Source organism: Natator depressus, chromosome 1 (assembly GCF_965152275.1).
Source record: "Natator depressus isolate rNatDep1 chromosome 1, rNatDep2.hap1, whole genome shotgun sequence".
Classification (NCBI taxonomy): Eukaryota; Metazoa; Chordata; order Testudines; family Cheloniidae; genus Natator; species Natator depressus.
Genome location: NC_134234.1, coordinates 116,883,981 through 116,905,940, shown reverse-complemented (window position 1 = coordinate 116,905,940; position 21,960 = coordinate 116,883,981). Strand labels below are relative to the sequence as shown.

Sequence of the window (21,960 nt, the reverse complement as noted above, 5' to 3'; positions counted from 1 at the left end):
ATACTGTACGAACAATTTTGGTCAGTACTTCCCTTCCCTCCGGCCTGCTCCAGATTATTAATACAGCTTAATAAATACTAGTGTTAGTATTCAGACTATGTCTGTGCAGAGCACAACAAGACTACTATGTTGGCCCTATATTGTTCAGCTGTATGTATGCAAAGAGATTTTGCACAATATGCTAAGATCTTAATAAAAGCTTCTAAAAAACCCCCTCACAAATACAAACTTACTTCAGAGAGCTTTTCTTTGCAGAGCGGGCAATATGGGTTATGGTCAAGGCAACGCTCAAGGCATTTGAGACAAAATGTATGTCCACAGGGAGTGGTAACAGGCTCATAGAATAACCTAAACCAGACAGTTGGGACAAAATAAAATTGGTTCTTTAGAATTTCCATCCCACACACAAACAATACAGATAGCAATGTGTCACTAAGCCTACCATTTTAAAAGCTATTTCCTGCCCTGCATGTCAATCTTGTGAGACATTTTTATTATTTAGTCTCTATCCTAGGACGTAAAAGGGATTTCATTTTTAAAGTAAATCCATTATATTGACATGTTGCAAAAATAATTTCAGCATCTCCACTGATGTTAACATTTATTACATTTTTGCAAAGATGAAACAAAAACCTTTAGTTCATGTTAGAATAGCTTCCAGTACAACCCTTTCCTCAAAACCAAATATATTTGGTCTAAAGTTTAGGAAGATTCTCAGCTCTACGCAGTCATACCTCATGCAGAGGGAACACTCGAAGTCAGATGCATCCACAAGGACTGCTGATATCTCACGTAATGCAGGGGTGGCTGAGTTTTCAAGTACAGTATCTCCATCTAAGGGAGAAGGACAGCTCTATGTCAAACATTCAGGTAAAGCAGGCACTATGTATGTACACATATTATGGAATCAGAGTAGTGACCCCATGCTAGTTTTCTACGATGAACCCAGTTTTTGTATCTGTTCTCTATGAACACAAACTCCCCCCCCCAAAAACTCCTCTCCACCTAAAATATTACACATGGACCTCCTACCAGAGGGTAACTTTTCTGAGAGGGTAAAAGTTTTTTCTGTTGGAGAGCCAAAGTTTGAGACAAGACAAAAAACCCTTCAGAGTTTGAAATAGATTTTAATTTTTCAAGAGTTTTGCATGTTTCAAACAAACAAAAAACCCACCACAAAAAAGCCACAAAAACCCAACCCAACCCCCCCCCCACCCCCAAAACAAGCTAAATTTAAGAACTCCAGGTTTGTTTTTTAACACCCCCTTCTCCCTCTGAAATCAGGACTATTTCACTTAAAGTTTTTTTTGGGAAGGCTGGAGATTAATTTGGTAAAACATTTGAATCTGAGAACTTTGCTGTTGCAGTAATGTTTAGTGTTCTCAAGGGCAGGCACTGTTTATAAAAGAGTGAAGAGCGTTAACGAACTTCTAGCATAGCCTGCTTTGTTGGCAAGTTCTGTACAGCTGAATTCCTGATTTTCAAGAATTTTAAACTTAAAGCACAGCCCAGGGCATTAAGCTCTGACTAAACCAAGCAGGCTGAGCCTTTAAGTGCTGAAGCCAGAACAGCTGGACTAAGAGACCTTACTAAATTCACAGGTTCAGCCTAAGTCCCCCAAATCTGCAGACTTCTAAATTCTTGGGTCTTGAGAAACTTACAAATAACTCAAGACTTGTCCACGCAGTTTTGTCTCCCTGTAGATAAGATTTCTACCAGTTTGGACCTAGAAGCTCTGTAGCAGTATAAGTTCCATAATGGTTACTGGTGCTTACAAGGTCTGACCCTGCAATAAGATCTCTGCAGGCAGATTCCTTCATCTGTGCACAACTCACTGCAGGATCAGCATCTTTGTCCGATGATTTTAACACTGTAGTTCAAAAAGCCTAAGCAGCAGAAAGTCTAGAAGTAATAAGCAAAAGTTCTCATACCATTGGTATCTCTGCCTCCTAACCCTCTGGTGGAGGAGTCTAACTAGATGTCACATGAAAAATTAAGTTTTTCCCCTTGCATGCAAGTTACAACACTACAATTTGTTATAGGACAACCTGTACACAACCTTCTGGCGTGCATCAAGCACAGGGGAAGGGTGGAGGGCACTGACGTCTTGTGGATGATACATTAGTGGTTTTCATGGAAAATGTTTATCTTTAACCTATATCTTGAGTGTGGGGTCCCTGACCAATAGCAGGACCCTAAACGGGCTATTCAGCAGACAATAATATGGCATCACATCTTGTGTAAACCTTAAATTGATAGTTAAAGTGTGAAATGGCTCTAAATCCCTTACTGTGAAGATAGGGGAAGGTTAGATTTCCCACCCCAGTGATTGGGTGGGTTTGCAGTTCACAGGCCACTCTGTAGGAGTTTTCCTATCACAGCAGAGAGGTGGACCATTTCTATTACCTGGAAGAAATGGGTTTTGAGTGGAGAGGTGGAAAACAGACAGTGGTACGTTGTGTGTAAATTTCAAGGCAGAAGTCAGATTTCTAACCTTCAAAATTTGGTGAAACAATGAATGGTAATACAGTGGAGATTTTAAAAAAAACAATTATTTCATTATACAGTACATTACTGCCTTCTAGCATTCCTTCACACTGCTAAACCCGAGATCTTTGTTAAAAAAGTTTGAAATATCTATGTAAGCAGATGTATTAAATGGCAGAATGGATAGGGGTACTTCTCTTTTAAATGGATTCTTTGTTTTCTGGGAAAAATAGATATTAACATATGACTGATTTTGATGCAAATTAGCTTCCTCCGTTGGGCTTACTGTGCCTCCATTTCATGTAAAGAGACACTGAAGTTTAGCTATACCTCAGAGGCCTAACTACTACAGCACTCCTTTCACCAGCAGTACAATAGATAAGCTATTAACGGATGAAGCATCAGAAAGGCAGAATTTGGAGAAGAGAAGTATGTATTCCTTAGAAGAATCAGAGTAACAGCCGTGTTAGTCTGTATTCGCAAAAAGAAAAGGAGTACTTGTGGCACCTTAGAGACTAACCAATTTATTTGAGCATAAGCTTTCGTGAGCTACACCTCACTTCATCGGATGCCTACTGTGGAAAATACAGAAGATGTTTTTATACACACAAACCATGAAAAAATGGGTGTATTTCTCTCCCCCCACCCCACTGTCCTGCTGGTAATAGCTTATGTAAAGTGATCACTCTCCTTACAATGTGTATGATAATCAAGGTGGGCCATTTCCAGCACAAATCCAGGTTTTCTCCCCCCCCCTCGCAACAAACCCACTCTCCTGTTGGTAATAGCTTATGTAAAGAGAGTGATCACATTAGCTTATGCTCAAATAAATTGGTTAGTCTCTAAGGTGCCACAAGTACTCCTTTTCTTTTCAGATGAATCAAGACTTCTCTGGAACAATATTACTGATGTTTAGACAAGGGTTTCAACTCTGCTCATCGCAACAAACAATGACGACGAGTTGTCTGAAATCGTGTTGTAGCCATGTAGCCCTCTGACCACACACGCCTACTTGTCACTTACCACCCCACACTAGAACCCATATGGGGTATCAAACAATTGCAACGCATAGCCAATGAGAACCACATCCTGAAAGAAATCTTTCCTGAACTCCCCAACCTCACAACGCTCATCACCAGAAGCAAGCTCTCCACTATGATCGTGAGTGAACTCTCACAAAAAAAAAAAAAAAAAAAAAAAGACAAAAGGAAAGGAAAAAAACAACCCAAAACCCCCCACCATATCACCTCTGGGTGAACACTTTTCACAAAGCAATCACTCTATATCTGACCTATCAGTACTCATCCTCAAAAGAAACCTGCACAACACCCTCCAAAGATGAACCTGGGAGCTTAAATTCATAACTTTGCTAGGCACTAAAAATTATGGTCTTAATAAAGAGACAGGATTTCTAGTTTATTACAATGATTTGTAACCCACTATCTCCCCATTTTTGTCCTATGACTGCAGGGGTGTTAATGGGCCACTTCAAATTGAATGGTCTCTTAGAATGTGTGTTAGCTACTTGTACTAAGGTCTGGTCTACACTACAGACCTATAATCGGTAAAACTACGTTGCTCAGGGGTGTGAAAAATCCATCGCCCTGAATGACCAAGTTATACTGACTTAACTCCCTGTGTAGACAACGCTATATCAGCGGGAGCGCTTCTCCTGCCAACATAGCTATGGCCTCTCGAGAAGGTGGATTACGCAGATGAGAGAGCTGTGCCGATGCAGTGTTTTAAGTGAAGACTTGCCCTAAACCATCTATTCTAGCTTGTATTTAGCTGTGACACTGAGGGTATGTCTACAGTTAAAATGCAACAGCAACACAGCTGCACCGTTTCAGTGTAGACCCTACCTACATTGATGGGAGGGATTCTTCTGTCCGCATAGGTAATCCACCTGCCTGAGAGGCGGTGGCTAGGTTGATGGAAGAATTCTTCCATCAACCTAGCACAGTCTACGCTGGGGGCTAGGTCATTATTGCTATGTCTCTCAGGGTGTGGATTTTTCACACCCCAAGAGACATAGCTATACTGAAGTAAATTCCTAGTGTAGACCAGGCCTGAGTACCCCCCCCCCCCCGAGTTTTACCTACAAACAGTAACAAAGAAGTGTTATTTTCCCATCTATTTTAAAATATAGTGCCACAACCCAACACCCGCCCCCCCCCCGGCACCTCCCCAAACGAACAAAAAACCCCACAACAGGACAGACCTTTTTTAGGAATCTTATTTGGGACATCCAAGCTTTGTAAATCCCTCGAGTCACTGGATAGCTTTCTTTTTAAACGTGCAACAGGTAAGCTGGAGAGGATTGTTCCCAATGACTTTTGGTCTTCAAAATGCAAATCCAGTACATTGTGAGAGAGAGAAGAATTAGTGCTTCGAAGAACATCGGACTCTTGGGACAGGGCTTTTGTTAATTTGAATACAGTATCCTGAAAAGAGAAAAACTGCATGAAAGTCAGGCAGATTCTGTTTCCTCATTTTCTGCATTAATTCTATCCATAGAAATAAGATAGTAATGTCATGGGGGCAACCTGGTAACTGATATGAGGCAATACTAATAAGAGATACTTGCTCCAATTGCTTCAGAAATAGAGGGCTATTTCTCTCATTACAATTCTCATTCTTTTCTAACCACCTCTCCTGACATATTGTAATTGTGCATTCTCAAAGTGCACACAGACTAACAAAAATAAAATGTTATTTAAAACATCACACCATACAAAAACCGCTATTTGGCTCTCTTAGAAAGTGGTACCCCAATCTAATTATATTAGGTAGTCTCAGGGTATGTCTACATAGACAAGAAAAACCCACGGCTGGCCCGTGCCATTTGACTCAGGCTCGGACTGTAGGACTATTCCCAGGTTTGGGCCAGAGCTCGGAAGTCTACACAGTAATGAAACAGCCCCACAGCCCAAGTCCCGCAAGCCTGAGTCAGCTGGCCTGGGCCAGCCACGGGTTTTTCTTTATTGTGTAGACATACCCTCAGAAATGAGAGACCCTCAGAAATGAGAGACCCTCAGAAATGAGAGATCTAAATACAATTCATACTTCCTTCCACCTTTTTATAATATTGCACTAAAGCTAGATTCCCTCCCTAAAATCTGAGAGGGGAAAAGATGCATTAGTAATAACTAAGCTTGTATAGAAATATATGCAACAATTCAAGTCAGGTAGACCAGATATTACAAGATGCGTCAAAATTACTTTTGGTGTTAATATATTTTGAATATTTTATTCTTTACCTCAGAGCACCCAGCAGCAGAACCATCTTCAACAGCATTTAAGCTGCTTAAAAATGCAGGTTTCAACCTTGTCCGACTAGAGAAAGGTGCAGTGAGGCTGTCATGCACGTTTTCGAAGGCTGGGAAAAACATCTCACACATTATCTAGTAAATGAGAAAAAAAAGAATTTTTTGAGCTGGCGTTACAGAAACAAACATATGTGTAGTCTAAATGAAGGTTACTTACATGTAACCAGGGTTCTTCAAGATGTACTCTGCATAGTCACAGATGTAGCCTGCACGGTTAGAACTCTAGCTAGCAGTAGCTCTTGGAGCACTCACACGCCTTCCCCAAACCGCCCCTCAGTGAACACCGAATGTTCCAGGGAGAGGGTGAAAAAGGGACATGGCAATGCAGCTGCCTCAGTTCCTTCCCCATGTGCCAAGCCCTTTGTAAGGTGGACTCCGAGGCAGTGGGGAAAAACAGGCAGGGAGTGTGACTATGCTGGTTACAGGTAAATAACCTTCATTTCTTCCTCAAGTGCCCTCAGCATATTCCCACACACAAGACGGTAGTACTCTGATGAAGGATGGTGGGACCATGGAATCCTAATTGAATAAGGACTGCAGAACAGCCATACCAAATTTGCATCAAATCTAGATTCTACTTATGCATTTGAGTGGTTGACCTGCTTAGGTGATCTACATGGGTATTTTGTTCCCCCCGATACATGAATTGTTATTGGGTGATCATCTTGTTCTAGACCAATCCCAGACACCTTGCCTATATGCACAATTGTAGGGAATGAGCCTCCCTTCATTTCTTCAGATAATACAAACACTGTCCTATTGTCTGTCACGATCTGGCATACCCTGTGTTTGACCTGAGACAGAAATGACTTGAGAGCCAACCTGACTGCTCTCAGTTTTAAGATACCGATATGTAGATTCTTTTCCATTGGTGACCAGTGAGCTCTGAACAGTAGATTTTTGTTTAAATGGGCACCACCCAACCCACCATAGATGCATCAGAGGTAGGTATTACTGACGGCAAGACAGACTGAAAGGTATAACCATTACATTTAGAACACATCCACCACATTAGTAATTCTACCATAGAAGTTAACGCTGATGTGCAATAAACGTTGTGTAAGACAAGTTTGTAATTTTTCCTAGCCAGTGCTGCAGGTCTCATCTGAAGACGAGTGTGTGGGTCACTGACATGATTGATGCTAAGAGACCCAGTAACTGGGGGAAGAGAATAGCATTGACCATTGTGGGGACTGCAGAAGATGTATAGACAACATTATTTTAATAAACCTTTCTTCTGGAAGAAAGTGAGCTGTAGCTCACGAAAGCTCACGCTCCAATAAACTGGTTAGTCTCTAAGGTGCCACAAGTACTCCTTTTCTTTTTGCGAATACAGACTAACATGGCTGTTACTCTGAAATTTGTTACACTTGAGTCTAATATGGCCCCTATGAAAGGGATCTTTTGGGTTGTTGGATTTATGAATAGCTTTTCCCAATTTATGCATAATCCCAGATTTACTTTTTGCCAAACATTTGATCTGCATGTAACAGGATTTGTTCCCTCAATGGACACTAACTATCCAGCTGTCTAGGTAAGGATATACATAAATCCCATTTTCTCAGTTATGCTGCCATTACCGATAGGCATTTCATTAACAGCCTTGGACCTCTAGATGAGCCAAAGATGATGACTATGTACTGAAACATAGTAGGTCCTCTCCTACCATGAAATGAAGAAATTTCCAGTGATATGGTCTTACTGAAATATGAAAATGTGTCTTAAATACAGAGCTTTAAATCAATCCTGAAGGGAAAGAGGAGGAATTATAGAAATTAGAGATAACATACAGAAACTAAAACTTTTTGATGTCTCACATGCAATCCACCAATTCACAGAGCACCACCTCGCCCTCTGATGGTGAGGATGCTGAAGTGTCTGAAAGGATACCTTCTCCAGAGGAGAATGTCAGAGTCTGGATCCTATTCTTGTATCTCCACTAATTCTTCCTCTTCTGGTAACAAATCTCTTACCTCTGTAGGACACCTATCAGGACTTAGACCCACCCTCGGATCTGTTCTTTTCGGATCTGATAATTGAATGTTTCCTTGGTACCAAACTGGCAAAGGTCTATTTTTATACATAGAAACATCTTGATAAGGTTAAGAAGATGGCCAGTAAGAGCACAGAACCCCAGGAGGAATCTGCCAGTCAGGCCAAAGGCCCACATTCGGTTCTGGTGGGAAAAACCTGTCTCTAGATCGGCCCTCCAATTCATATCTTCTCTTAGCCAAGCCCTCTCATTTCAGATGCAACTGAAGACAGCACTCTCCTTGGCTGAATAAAGGAGAGCATGAGAGGATGGGGGAGTGCACATGCACACACACAAACCAACCAACCCTTTCTTAGAGGCCTAGAAGAGGGTCTTAAACGGTGGGAGCAGAGGAGAGATCTGGTCTTCAACTTTTCCCCAGGCAAGTATTTAATTGCATCTGTTACAACAAAGTGTCTGATAACTCAATTAAGCAGGTAATGGAACCAGAGCAGGATTTCATAGATTAATCTGTGCCATAACTACTATTTGTTGAGGTGCCATGTCAGTACAGGTTTCAGAGTAACAGCTGTGTTAGTCTGTATTCGCAAAAAGAAAAGGAGTACTTGTGGCACCTTAGAGACTAACCAATTTATTTGAGCATGAGCTTTCTTGAGCTACAGCTCACTTCATCGGATGCATACTGTGGAAATTGCAGAAGACATTATATATATATATATATAATGTCTTCATCGGATGCATACTGTGGAAATTGCAGAAGACTATATATATATATATATATATATATATATATATATATATAAAAATAATGTCTTCTGCAATTTCCACAGTATGCATCCGATGAAGTGAGCTGTAGCTCAAGAAAGCTCATGCTCAAATAAATTGGTTAGTCTCTAAGGTGCCACAAGTACTCCTTTTCTTTATGTCAGTACAGGTTATTGCATCATCCTAGTCTACCCCCCTCATCGGTTCCTGAGCTCTTGTACCCAGGATCGGTTCCTGGAAGACCCTCTGGCCAAACGGTCTCTCTCTCGAGGATCGGCTCTTTGCAAAGAGACTGACAACAGTGAGAACCCAGAGCTCATGCTCACCATGTGTTCTTTTGTCATGGATTGGCTCTAGAAACAGAGGCCAACACCACAGTAGTTTTAACTCGTTGGCTCCTTTAGTACCAGGTACCAAGGTGGAGGTTGTGTCCTTTCCCCCAGACTTGCTTAGAGTGGACACTAGTCTAGGAGACTTGTTCAAATCTTGTTCTCTCTTGGTTCTGGGTGGTTAGGCTTCCTTATCCATAAATTGTCTTAAGTCTGTTCTGTCTCTCCTTTTCAGCTCATTTGTAAAATTCAAGCAAATCGAGCATTCTGAAGGTGAATGTGCCTCACCTAAGCATGCCAGGCATGTGCATTGAATGCTAGATACACGGCCGGGCATGACATCTTTTAAAACTGGGCTTTTTATTTTTTTGTTTGGCAAAGAATCCTGAAACCAAAAGATTTACAACATAAACTAATGCTAAAATTAACTAATTCTAACTATAAAATTATTAACTAGCTAGCAAGGTGCAAATCCAGGAGCACTTCCTGATCCATTCAGCAGGCCACAGTTGGAAAGAACTGAGATGGCTGGAGTGCCACACCCCTTTTATATCTGCACCCCAATTCCATGTTCATGGAGGTTTGAGGGACAGCAGGAGAGGCAAATGAGTGCTCCAATCTGCTAGTTAGAGTTCTGCCATTCAGGAGACACCAGTTGGGGCATTCCCATGAGTGGGAAATGCAGAGGACACTTGAAGAGCTGGGGTGGTGGGCGGGGGGGGGGGGGGGGGGGTGTCACACAATCTGCAGATGAACTCACTGACCACACCAGGGCCGTTGCATCCACTCATTCTCCCTGGCTCTGCCACCCACACAATGCCCTCTCTTTTAGGAACTCCCTGAAACACCCCCACCTCTCCTTCATGGCAGAGGCTGTGTCCCTCTGTCCCACACAGGTCCCTCCATATGACTATCCCCATTCCCCCATGCCAGGGTCTGTACCCCTCCTCCTCACTCAACTCAACTCCCACCCCCGCAGGTTCCTGCTACCCCCTACAATATACTGTATAAAACTCTCTTATAAGAGTCCAGGCTACAGACTCTCTCCCCAAACAGCAAGTTATGCTGCCGCTTCCGATTTCTCTGCCTGCGGCATGGGTGAGTCTGGGAGCCCTGATTTTCCTGTGTATCATGCTTTTCCGGTGTTCTGATTTGCACCAACAAAAAATAGGCCTGTGCCCACTGATAACCTAGACTGTTTCCTGAAATTCTGGAAGTAATTATTCTATTAGACGGACACCATTAAGTTGAGGTTAGACCTCACTTCACTCAGCCTCACTTCCGCAGCTTGCTTCCACAGGACAGTGGTAAGGCACACAGTTTAGTAAAACTCACCTACAAGCAAGACAAGGAGGTGATCAAGGAGGCAGAAGTCTCTCCCATGGCAGATGCACTAAGGTTTTATTTGATATTGTGCCAAAATGTGTGGGGTTTTTTTATTAACATGGAATGTATTTGAATCCAAAGATTTTCCTTAGCTGTAGGGCACAACAGACCCGCATACAAAAAAAAAAAAAAAAAAAAAAAAAAAGAGTGCCATGATGTAGTTACTGTACCTTTTGGGCTTCTTTCTTCATTAAGCTCCATTCAGGATTTAAGGCAACACAATAAAGAAACTCCTTCAGTGCTTCCTCAGTCCTTCCCAATCCAGAAAGAACTTGTGCTTTCACATAATGACCCTGCATGCAAACAAAAGGTATGTGAAACTGACATTTCCAAAGTGACTGACTGTAACACAAGACCAATGAACACTGCTTTTATTTTCTCAAGACACACTGCATTCTTTCAAATGGAGCAGAAGTTAGAAATAGGATGGGGAGTGGGTTGCAATGCTCTGATCTAAAAGTACAAAATGGATGCTTCCATTCCTGTTGTGGTCTTTCCATGGGTTGTAGAGACCAGGAATGGAACACAGCTGTTCCTGAAATTCTTGCACAGCTCCACAGACCCTCTGGATAATGTCAAGTGATCGCATTTGAGCAAACCAATAGGTAACCCTTTTACTTCTGGACTGAGAGGGTCTGGCACCAGTCAGGGGGTTCAACTCCACAAAGGGATAGTTGGGAGACCTGCAGATAGATCTGAGCCAAGAGTGGGTGGCTTCTGATGTTGCACTTGTTCTACCTATCACTTGCAAAGAGGCCTTAGTTTTTCCCCTGTTGTACTTCATGGACTGCTTCAAATTTACCATATAACTTGTATTTCTTTCCACAGTGTGTAACCGCCTTCTCCCTCCCCCCCAAAAAGTGCAGCCCTGGGTCACGTCTGAGAATTAGATACACACATTGTTGAACCAAATTTTAGTTTAAAAAATTTGAAATAAACCCAGCATTTTCCTCAGAAAAGCACTGCAGCATGGAGGGCTGGTTGAGCCACTGGAGGGAATTTCAGGAGGTGGAGCATTCCCCTACTGCCAGTGACTGACAGGTCTGGTTCTGTCCCCAAGCATGCCAACGTACCCATTTTAACAGATCAGTGGACCTTAGCATGAAGGACCAATGGACGTACATGCCAAAGCAATTCCATGCACTAGCACAGATTTAAGGTTCCACCACAGACCTCGTTGTTTTACATAGAATTTAAGCTTTCATTCAAGTTCCTAGCCCTGTTGGTTGCCAAAATAGCCTTCCAAAAGTGTGGTGAGGACAGAACTTTTTCAGGTCAAAGAGAGACCCTGATACATATTTCTGTCTTTGAAGCATGAGCGTACCATACCTTGGGCCAGAGGGGTTTGTTTTGGCAGAGTGCCTCTGCATCATGGAGAGCTTGTTGATAGTTTTTCATGGTTATCCACAGTTCTGCTCGTTGTGCTATTAACGAACATTTGCAGGGAGCTGGAAAACAAAAAAAGAGAAGGTTAAGAACTCCACGAAGTGAAGAATAATCACGTGCAAAACATAATATCCTAGCCTGAACTTGAGTTATCCAAAAAAAAAAAAAAAAAAAAAAAGTGCTATTGCAATGAAGCATTTTATTTGTATGCTTACCTACTAGAAACAGAAAATTCCTTCTTTTCTTCCTGTAAGCTATGTATATTCCTCTCTCAGCGTGTCACTGATCAATTATTCTCACATATATAAAGTTCAGGGCCAGACTCTTAAGAGAGTTTATGAATAGGGCTGGCAGAATTTGATTTTTTTTTTCTAATTATGACAATCAATACTGATTCTTATTTAAGATTTTTTTCTCCTATTTTTAATTATTTCTATTTTTCACAGGTGCTGGGGGGGGTCAGGTTGGGGCTGTGGGGGGTTCCCAGCACCAACAGTGGGGCCCATTGACATCAGGGAGGCTGAGGTCTTGGCCCAGAGGAGCAGAGACCTTCTCTTCCCCCCCACCCAGGATGAGTCCTGGCCCTGGAGGACACCACCTCGCTGCCAAATGGCTCTGTTCCTCGCCAACAGCCATTCTGCAGTGGGTGGCCTCCTCCAGGGCCTGGGACAACTCCTCCTCGCAGTCCTGGCTGGGGAAGGTAAGGGGTTGTGATGCCAGGCCAGGACTGCAAGTCTTCCCTGCATCTTGTGCCTACAGGGATCCGGTTTCACCACCCTGCGGCAGCAGAGGGAGCCCTCTGCAACCCCACTGTCATGAACCTGCTCGCTCCTGTGACAGCAGAGCTGGAGAGGGCTCCCTGTGCTGCCCCAGGGCTGGTGCCACCCGAACCCCACAGGCTGTTACCCACTGATTCCGCTGCCCCCCAATCAATTTCAGTGGCTCAGCTGAAATCCACGTTTACCAACATTTATTGACTGAAAGTGAATCCTGCCAAGCTGAATTATGAATACGTAGCAAACAACATCCTCTGACTTTTCACAATTCTGTTGTATGCTTTGATTACCTGTTCCTTGGAGAAAGAGACCTAACATCAGAAGTGCCAAGCACACTTCTGGGGCAATATGTGGAAAAACTTAAATCTAAATAAACACTGCACACATTCACTGAAAAGTATAAAATGCATAGAGTAAAGGCACCCCAAACTTTATGATCCTGTTTACCACCAGGCTATGTCCCTCCCATCCTCTGTAACCTCCACGTAAAGTAGATACGAGTCTATGATAAAAGTCTTTTAGCTCGCTGACATCTTAAGCCTTGTATACTTTGGTGGCAATTCATTCATGAACCTGATGCACTATAGATTGTAAGCCACTTAAACATCATCATGGCTTCCCCTCCCCCGCCCCCAAGTTCCCTAAAGACTTGGGTATATAGGGTTTAAGATGCTTAGTCCTACAGCTCTGAGCTAGCACATACCTGTATCTTCCACAGAATGGTTGAACTCTTCACCCTCACACTGAAGCTCTGCACAGCACTTTCCTTACTCCATTGTGTGCCATACGCTCTTTTTCTCCCAGTTACTTTTCTTTTCATGCCTTTTTAAACACCTTCCCTTTATACCTAGAATGACCTCCATTGTCTCCTCAATATGGACTTTTTCTCTCCTTGCATTTTCACTGCAGAGTTCCCTTCTTGTGTTCTCCCCAGTTACCCAACTTCAAATTTTAAAAACCACTCCATTTCATACCCATTCACAATATGGCTTGTATTTGTTTTAGCCCTTATCCCACTTCCTTACCCTTTTTTAATCTTATCTTTATTTTATGCATGTTTCCTGGCTCCCCATTTAAAGTTCCATAGCCATTTAAGACTAAGTAAATTGGCCAGGCACATTTCAATTTCTGTGATCATCTAAACACACAGATCGTAAGGAGGTTCGTGTCCATGGCTGCCCAACTTCAAATGCCCTGTAGAAAGATGGGGTGTGAAGAAACAGGGAAGACAACTTATGTAGCTCCTATACTCTGCAGTGCACTTGAACCCAAGCATGGAGACCGTTCAGTGCTCATGTTTCATTTCTTTGAGAGCATCCTTAATGCATAGTTACGTAGAAATTATCTAAGTTTAGCAGAAACAAAGGGCATGTTCTTGATAGAGATATTGCCCTGTACAACAAAAGTAGCATATAGGTGTGCAGTTGATAAACTTTTACAACTCACATAATATACCAGATATGAACTTTCAAAATGCCTGTACACCTCCTTCCAAGACAAACTGGACTTAAGTTCTATAGCAAATTTCTACAATTCTGTCACACGCTATACCAGTACACTAGAAACTGAGGATTAAGTATAAAAATACAATCGGAACAGCTGCTGTCTTTTTGATATTAAATCAGTGCTCATATGCAGCGGATTTCCATATTAGCAGTGTAATCATGCGGCAGAAGCGGTCAGTGGTGAAGCTAGAGGTTCTGGTGATGGAACAAGCAGTTGGGGTTTGGGGAGGTGTGGAAAGCAGTTTGGGATTGTGGGTTAGGCAAGTTGGCTTGATGTTTCTGCTAATGTCATAAATTATCTCTAAGTTTCAGTATCGGTCAAGAATTCAGAGCTATTGTTTCAAACCCTCTATAGGTTCAGGTAGACTACACCGCATCACAGTTCAGTTATAAGCTTGTCTGCAGAATCACTAGAGCATTTTTCCCTTTTAATTAAAGTAAAGCAGTAATTCTGGAACACAGCAGTTCAGGGAAGGTTGAATTCAACAGCAAATTCCCAAATAGCCAAGAACACGAGGACATGAAAATATATGAAAGGAGAAAGGGCTGGTCTTTTTCCTCCAGAAGTAGTACAAAAGTTGAGAGTTAGATCAAGGAAGACAGTGACAAGTATGACAAGCTACTTCAGGATTCCTCCCTCTGTTACTCTGAAATGGGAGGCATGGCCAATCTTATGAATAATGGTCTATAAATGTTAGGTCGATCAGAAATAAGACTTTCCAGAACTGCTAAAGCAAAATTTACCAAGAATATAGATTGGAGAAAAACAATTTTCTCCAGAAAGATTAGTCAAGCGGCAAGACCCAAGACTAAGCAATTGGAGTTGTGTATGCACAACTCCAAATGAGCTCACCTGTGCACAAAGCTTAGACTGAACTACTTAAATTTGTAATCTGTTATCATTCTCGCACAGCATACTGCATTGAGAGTTTAAAATTTACTAACTATACAATTCAAGAATAATAGACAGGTTAAAGTAATTCATGCTGGATCATATCCAGAGCTGTCACCAGGAAGATATATTATCATAGAATATCAGGGTTGGAAGGGACCTCAGGAGGTCATCTAGTCCAACCCCCTGCTCAAAGCAGGGCCAATCCCCAACTAAATCATCCTTAAAAGCTTCAAAGGAAGGAGATTCCACCACCTCCCTAGGTAATGCATTCCAGTGCTTCACCATCCTCCTAGCGAAAAAGTTTTTCCTAATATCCAACCTAAACCTCCCCCACTGCAACTTGAGATCATTACTCCTCGTTCTGTCATCTGATACCACCGAGAACAGTCTAGATCCATCCTCTTTGGAACCCCCTTTCAGGTAGTTGAAAGCAGCTATCAAATCCCCCCTCATTCTTCTCTTCCGTAGACTAAACAATCCCAGTTCCCTCAGCCTCTCCTCATAACTCATGTGTTCCAGTCCCCTAATCATTTTTGTTGCCCTCCGCTGGACTCTTTCCAATTTTTCCACATCCTTCTTGTGGTGTGGGGCCCAAAACTGGACACAGTACTCCAGATGAGGCCTCACCAATGTCGAATAGAGGGGAACGATCACGTCCCTCGATCTGCTGGCAATGCCCCTACTTATACATCCCAAAACGCCATTGGCCTTCTTGGCAACAAGGGCACACTGTTGACTCATATCCAGCTTCTCATCCACTGTAACCTCTAGGTCCTTCTCTGCAGAACTGCTGCCTAGCCATTCGGTCCCTAGTCTGTAGCGGTGCATGGGATTCTTCCATCCTAAGTGCAGGACTCTGCACTTGTCCTTGTTGAACCTCATCAGATTTCTTTTGGCCCAATCCTCTAGTTTGTCTAGGTCCCTCTGTATCCTATCCCTACCCTCCAGTGCATCTACCTCTCCTCCCAGTTTAGTGTCATTACAGTATAGGCTGCTACTGAACTCACTTTATCAGCTTTAATTTAGTGTTGTAGAATAACAGTTTTGGGTAGGGGAGGGAGGAGGGAAACAAAAACAAAAAGAGTAAACTCTAGCTCTGAGGAGTGAAACTCAAATTTAGAGAATCCAAGTGGATTATTACATATCTATAAAGTACCTTAACTCCAAGTGATTGCAACCTCCTCGTACACTCATTTATAAGGGAAAATTAGACACAAAGTTACACACTCGGCTCAACAAATGTGGAATTAATGAGTTCCAAGATGCTGAACAGTAAATGACTCAATCTAAGTTTTAAAAAAAAAAACAAAACAAAAAACCACACCACATTTTAACACAAGCAAACATAAGGGTCTTTCTTTCAAAGCTCTCAACTATCCAGCCCCTCTTTCTACAGTTGGCCAAATGGCCATATTTAAACTTAAACATTTGATACTTCTCTGGTTAATTTTTAACCTGACTTCTACACCGTTTCTGAGATCACTAAAATTGCTACCCCAAGGGTCTGATGGCATCCTGTTCACGCTTGAACAATAGTATCAAGTTGTTCAGTTGAAGTATTCCATAAGAGCGCCCACCTGAGTTTATTAATGAATTAGCTTCAGCTCTGCTCACATCCCCTTTGAGTTCAATTTGCAGGCATTCATCAGAATGATTTTTACGCACATAAAAAGTGAGTAAAAAGCAAGTTTTGAGTACACGTGTGCCAGCATTCACACCAAAAAGTGTTACACTGTACATGGGTTAGAACATTGACACAGCATGCAGAATTCCTCAGAGTGCCCTGGCATACAGACAACTGACTGCAAATACTAAAGAGAGGACCTGTACACACATTGTGTACATTCAGGATGATTAAAGTTATTCTGCCAATAATGATGGTAGTAAATAGTTTTTCCAGGTATGTCATAAATATAAAGGGAAGGGTAAACCCCTTTAAAATCTCTCCTGGCCAGAGGAAAAATCCTCTCACCTGTAAATGGATAAGAAGCTAAAGGTAACCTCGCTGGCACCTGACCAAAATGACCAATGAGGAGACAAGATACTTTCAAAAGCTGGGAGGAGGGAAAAAAAACAAAGGGTCTGTGTCTGTCTGTGTGATGCTTTTGCTGGAGACAGAACAGGAATGGAGTCTTAGAACTTAGTAAGTAATCTAGCTAGGTATGTGTTAGATTATGATTTCTTTAAATGGCTGAGAAAATAGCTGTGCTGAATAGAATGAATATTCCTGTCTGTGTGTCTCTTTTTGTAACTTAAGGTTTTGCCTAGAGGGATTCTCTATGTTTTGAATCTAATTACCCTGTAAGGTATTCACCATCCTGATTTTACAGAGGTGATTCTTTTCTTTTTACTTCTATTAAAAGTCTTCTTGTAAGGAAACTGAATACTTTTTCATTGTTCTAAGATCCAAGGGTTTGGGTCTGTGGTCACCTATGCAAACTGGTGAGGATTTTTACCAAACCTTCCCCAGGAAGTGGGGTGCAAGGGTAGGGAGGATTTTGGGGGGGAAAGACATGTCCAAACTCCGTTTTTTCAGGAACCAGATAAAGTTTGGTGGTGGCAGTGGAAATCCAAGGGCAAAAGGGTAAAATTAATTTGTACCTTGGGGAAGTTTTAACCTAAGCTGGTAAAAGCAAGCTTAGGAGGTTTTCATGCAGGTCCCCACATCTGTACTCTAGAGTTCAGAGTGGGGAAGGAACCTTGACATGTATTAGGTGTCAGCCAAGCCATGTGTTGCTCGGAAAGGAAAAATATTTAAAGTTTCTAAAATTCTCAGTCCTGCTTAGCTACCATTTCTCCCTGATATATTAGAAGCAGTTTCTTCAAGCCCTCCTCCCAATGCTAAATGGAGTTACACATCCAATCAAAACAATATAATTAACCCACATGTTCAAAATTTCAGCTTAGGAAACAGGTCTATTTCAAAGTCTCCATCGATTGCCTACTGTTTGCCTGAGGACTCCAAGCTGTCAAAGACAACCTGGAACTGTATAAGAATGTCTGGGGTCCTGATCCTTTTTATCTCAGATCTGCTTGACACTTCATGCAGGCTTGATGGCACAAATGAACAGATTTGGCACAAAGAATACTACTGATCAAAAGATTGTGGTCTCTAGCGCATGGGACACACACACACTAGAATTGGAACACAGACACACACTCGAAGAAGAACTGATACATTACACATACCTGGTTCAGCATACTTAGCAGTTGGTTGGCAAAACGCAACAATATACAAAACATTTTACCCATGAGCCAGTGGAGTGGTTTTTATTTTAAAAATCTCTCCCCAAAAGATAAATGCATGTTGCATCACCATTCTCATCACAGTTTAGAATTCCAACTAGAACTCCACAGAAAAGTAAGTAAAACAATACAACTCAGACTCAATACAACCTACGTTAAAAATACCTCCTAATCAATATAATTTGGACACTCAGCGTGCTTTTTCTACGTCAATTAATAGGTCGTCCAGGTAGCAGATGATGTATATTTAAAACTGCACTGCCATCACCACTAAATCTTGCTAATCACTGAGATAATTAGCCAAGAAACAGTATAAGAGATTCTAAATTCTGCCCAGAAGAAAATCTGACATATCAAGAGGGATTGACTAGTTTCCTCCCCTTACTTTGAGATTACACCTATAAATCTAATGAGGAAGGAAGTAGTCCTGCATCAGCTCAGCTACATAGTTTACATATAATGTCTGCAGTCTTACCCTCAAAGATTCTAGAATGAATTTTGAACAGTGTTTCTCCCCGCCCCCCTTTAAATAAAAAGAAAGCCAGCATCAGAGAGATTCAAAAGCATTCTGGGGTAGACTTAGATTTGCTTAGATTTCCCGCTCCCCTATCAAGTTCCTAATCACCCAGCACTTCTATTGGAAGTATATTGCTCAGTCTAGGAATTGTGTGTGTGGGGAAACCCAGTTTCCCCCTATGTTTTCAGTTCTCAATTTACACTTCTGGACAGGGAGGGTGGTTTCTTTGTACATTGCCTACCATGATGGGACCCTGATTCCCATTGTGGCCTCTAGGTACTACTAGGTTTCAGAGTAGCAGCCGTGTTAGTCTGTATCCTCAAAAAGAAAAGGAGTACTTGTGGCACCTTTGAGACTAACAAATTTATTGGAGCATAAACTTTCGTGAACTACAGCTCACTTCATCGGATGCATCTAGGTACTACTAGAATCTTAACTACCTCTATGGAGAACAGTGTTTGTACAGAGCTTTGTATACTTGAGCGCTCAGCATAATTTTCAGAGTTCTGTGGATCTGTCAGTGTTACACTTTGGTTTAGGGACGCTTCAGCAGTATACCTCCATTTGTATCAATGGATACCAACACAGACTGGGGAATCAGATAGTCTTGGGCCAATTAGAAGTCAGTGAAAAATTAAGACGAAAAAAACCCCAACAAGCTACTAAAGAACATCTTTTATTGCTAATACATGATCACACTATTTTGGCTATGTAGCCAACAGAGGGAGCAAGTTAGCAAACCCTGTTTTGTAAATGTTGACAATCACTGATGCTTATGGAGGAGGGATAGCTCAGTGGTTTGAGCATTGGCCTGCTAAACCCAGGGTTGTGAGTTCAACCCTCAAGGGGGCCATTTAGGGTTCTGGGGCAATATTGGGGATTGGTCCTGCTTTGAGCAGGGGGTTGGACTAGATGAGCTCCTGAGGTCCCTTCCAACTCTGATAGTCTATGAAAGCAAATGAGGCAAACAAGAACCACCATGTTTTCCTGCTCTCTTGAAACAGGGCAAGGGAATTTTAATGTTGCTAAACAAAAGAAGGACAAAGCATGCCATGACTGAAGAGTAGAGAAGTTTCCAAGATCATACTTTATCTCAAAAGAGTACAATACAAGCAGGCTTGGCAGTATCTTTCAAGGGAAGCTACTTATTCATTGACTTCCACAAACAGAACACCCGGCATCTCTCGCATAAGGAAGGTGGTTGTTTACAAGGCAATTTCAGTGGTAGAGCTGCATTCCTCAGAGAAAGGTAGCAGTGATGTCTCGGAAGGAAGTGGATGTTTTAATAGCATTTCTGTCCACCTCTTCCCCCATTTGAAGTTTACTTAATGGATCCCCTATTTGTAACATCCTGAGGCCTTAATCCGGACTGGGGGCTTAATCATGCTGAGCACTGTAAAGAAATAGCAGCTATCCCTGCCCCAAAAGAGCTCTCAGTCTAGTTGTAAGACTAGACATAAGTGATTTAAAAAGCAATTAAAAAGAGGCAGGGAAAGTGTGTGTGTGTGGGGGGGGGGGGTGCCCCACAAAGGTAACAGCAGTAAAGTCAAAATTATATTAGCTAGCACTTAACTTGATTAGTCCAATACAAATCTTTAAAAATCAAAATGTTATCATTACACACATCTTTAGGCTATCGTTTTAAAGCTTTGCTTTCTTTGTTCTAAGATTATTCCCCCTTTCCTTCTGGCCCCGGGGGGGGGGGGGGTGGAGATACTTCTAAAAACCTCTCCCTTTTTCTGCAGCTGACTGAACATGTTCTCCAGTAATAATGCCATACTGCTTTATTCTCTTTTGTATTAAGAGTACTTTATGCATCTGTAAAAAGCTATACCAATAAAATATTAAGTAATGCACACAGATAATGGTGAAATATGCTATTAATTTTCATTTTTATAATTCGAATTCATCTGTATTTTTATAGCATTATAGTCTTGTTTTCTGTGAAAACTCAAAACATTTGAGCACAGAAGTGAAAAAATAAGTGTGTCCCCTGAAATGAACTTTGTACCAAAACTAAACAAATATATAAGATAATTACAAAGTTAGAATTAGTTCAAAACTTTGCACTCCCACTCTACTTTGTCCCTTTTCCCATTATAGCAAGAGAGATTGCAGTTAACATACTAAAAATTAAAAGGTCTTAACCAATGACATTCTTGTCATATTAGTACATCATGCATCATTTAATTGTACATATTACTCTCACATGGGCCTAGTTTAAAAAAAACTAATCAAAAACATTTAGTGTACTGCACAACCAATTCTGTATTTATTCCTCCTCAGCCTTCATCTTCCTTGGACATTATCTGCTTTGCCACCCACTCCTGTATCTGACCAAGATTCATTTAGGTCCTGATCCTGCAATCTAATCTATACAGACTCCTACAACCAGGTGTAACACTATAGGCTTCAGAGGGACTCTGCAACCATACAGATCTGCCTGCACATGCCCAAACACAGGATCAGGTCCTTAAACTAAATGCTTTAGAGCAAATTCTCATCTGATATTTTCAGTAAAGTACCTAGTATATTTTAGACCAAACACCTGAAATAGTATTAATGCTATTCTGCAATCAAGCAGATTCAATTGTTAAAACAGCAACAGAAGTCTGCAAGATAAAAAAAAATAATCCAGATGTAAAGAATCCCTGCCTCATAAGAATGAGTGGATGAGATAGTCTCTAGGTAAGCATAACTCCCACTTTCATTTTTCTGTGCAGTGCAACAGCTAAAAAGGATCAGGTTTCCGAGTCATGTTTTAAGCAAGTTTGATATATAGGGCACTTAAGGAGGGACATGAGATTTCCTTTTTAGCTCAAACCTTTTCCAGAAAGGGTATCATTCATTTGAAACGTGCTAGAGAGACACGCACTTCATTTGGTTTAAAAAAAAAATAAAAAAAATCCCCACATCATTTACAGTCATAAGAGTGTTTTCTTCTGTGAGAAATCTCACAAAAGGTCTAAAAATGTGTAATCTGACAAAGGTTATATTGTGTTCTGCAAATTAAACATTACCTTGATTAATTCTTTAAATGGCTGTAAAACATCCTCTACCCCAACAATCAAGTTAGTTTTATTTTTTTGCTAAAGACCATTCCATTTTCAGAAATATTTTCCAACTGGAGCAAAGACAAATCAGACACTTTCTGCACAGAAATCAGGAAGTGCTTCAGAGCTATTCAAATAAATAGCCATGTCCTCTTCTCTATCACATAGGGAAATGAGGGCAACCTGAACTCCTTCCCCTATTACCTCCAAAAGGGAGAAGACTACCATAACCCTTGTGAACAGCTCAGGAAGTCCAACTTATTAGAGTCCCTCCTCGTTCTTCTGGGCTAGAG

General features: G+C 41.5%; 1 protein-coding gene across 1 annotated transcript in view; it reads right to left on the bottom strand.

The window, feature by feature from the left end:
- Positions 1-21,960, bottom strand: part of LONRF2 (LON peptidase N-terminal domain and ring finger 2) — a 50,379-nt gene that overhangs the window by 11,843 nt on the left and 16,576 nt on the right. The window contains exons 2-7 of the mRNA XM_074942279.1: positions 11,619-11,737; positions 10,460-10,582; positions 5,748-5,891; positions 4,709-4,931; positions 735-834; positions 234-348 (exon numbers count right to left, since the gene is read on the bottom strand). Coding sequence (XP_074798380.1) covers positions 234-348; positions 735-834; positions 4,709-4,931; positions 5,748-5,891; positions 10,460-10,582; positions 11,619-11,737 — 824 coding nt within the window. The remainder of the gene's footprint in view (positions 1-233; positions 349-734; positions 835-4,708; positions 4,932-5,747; positions 5,892-10,459; positions 10,583-11,618; positions 11,738-21,960) is intronic.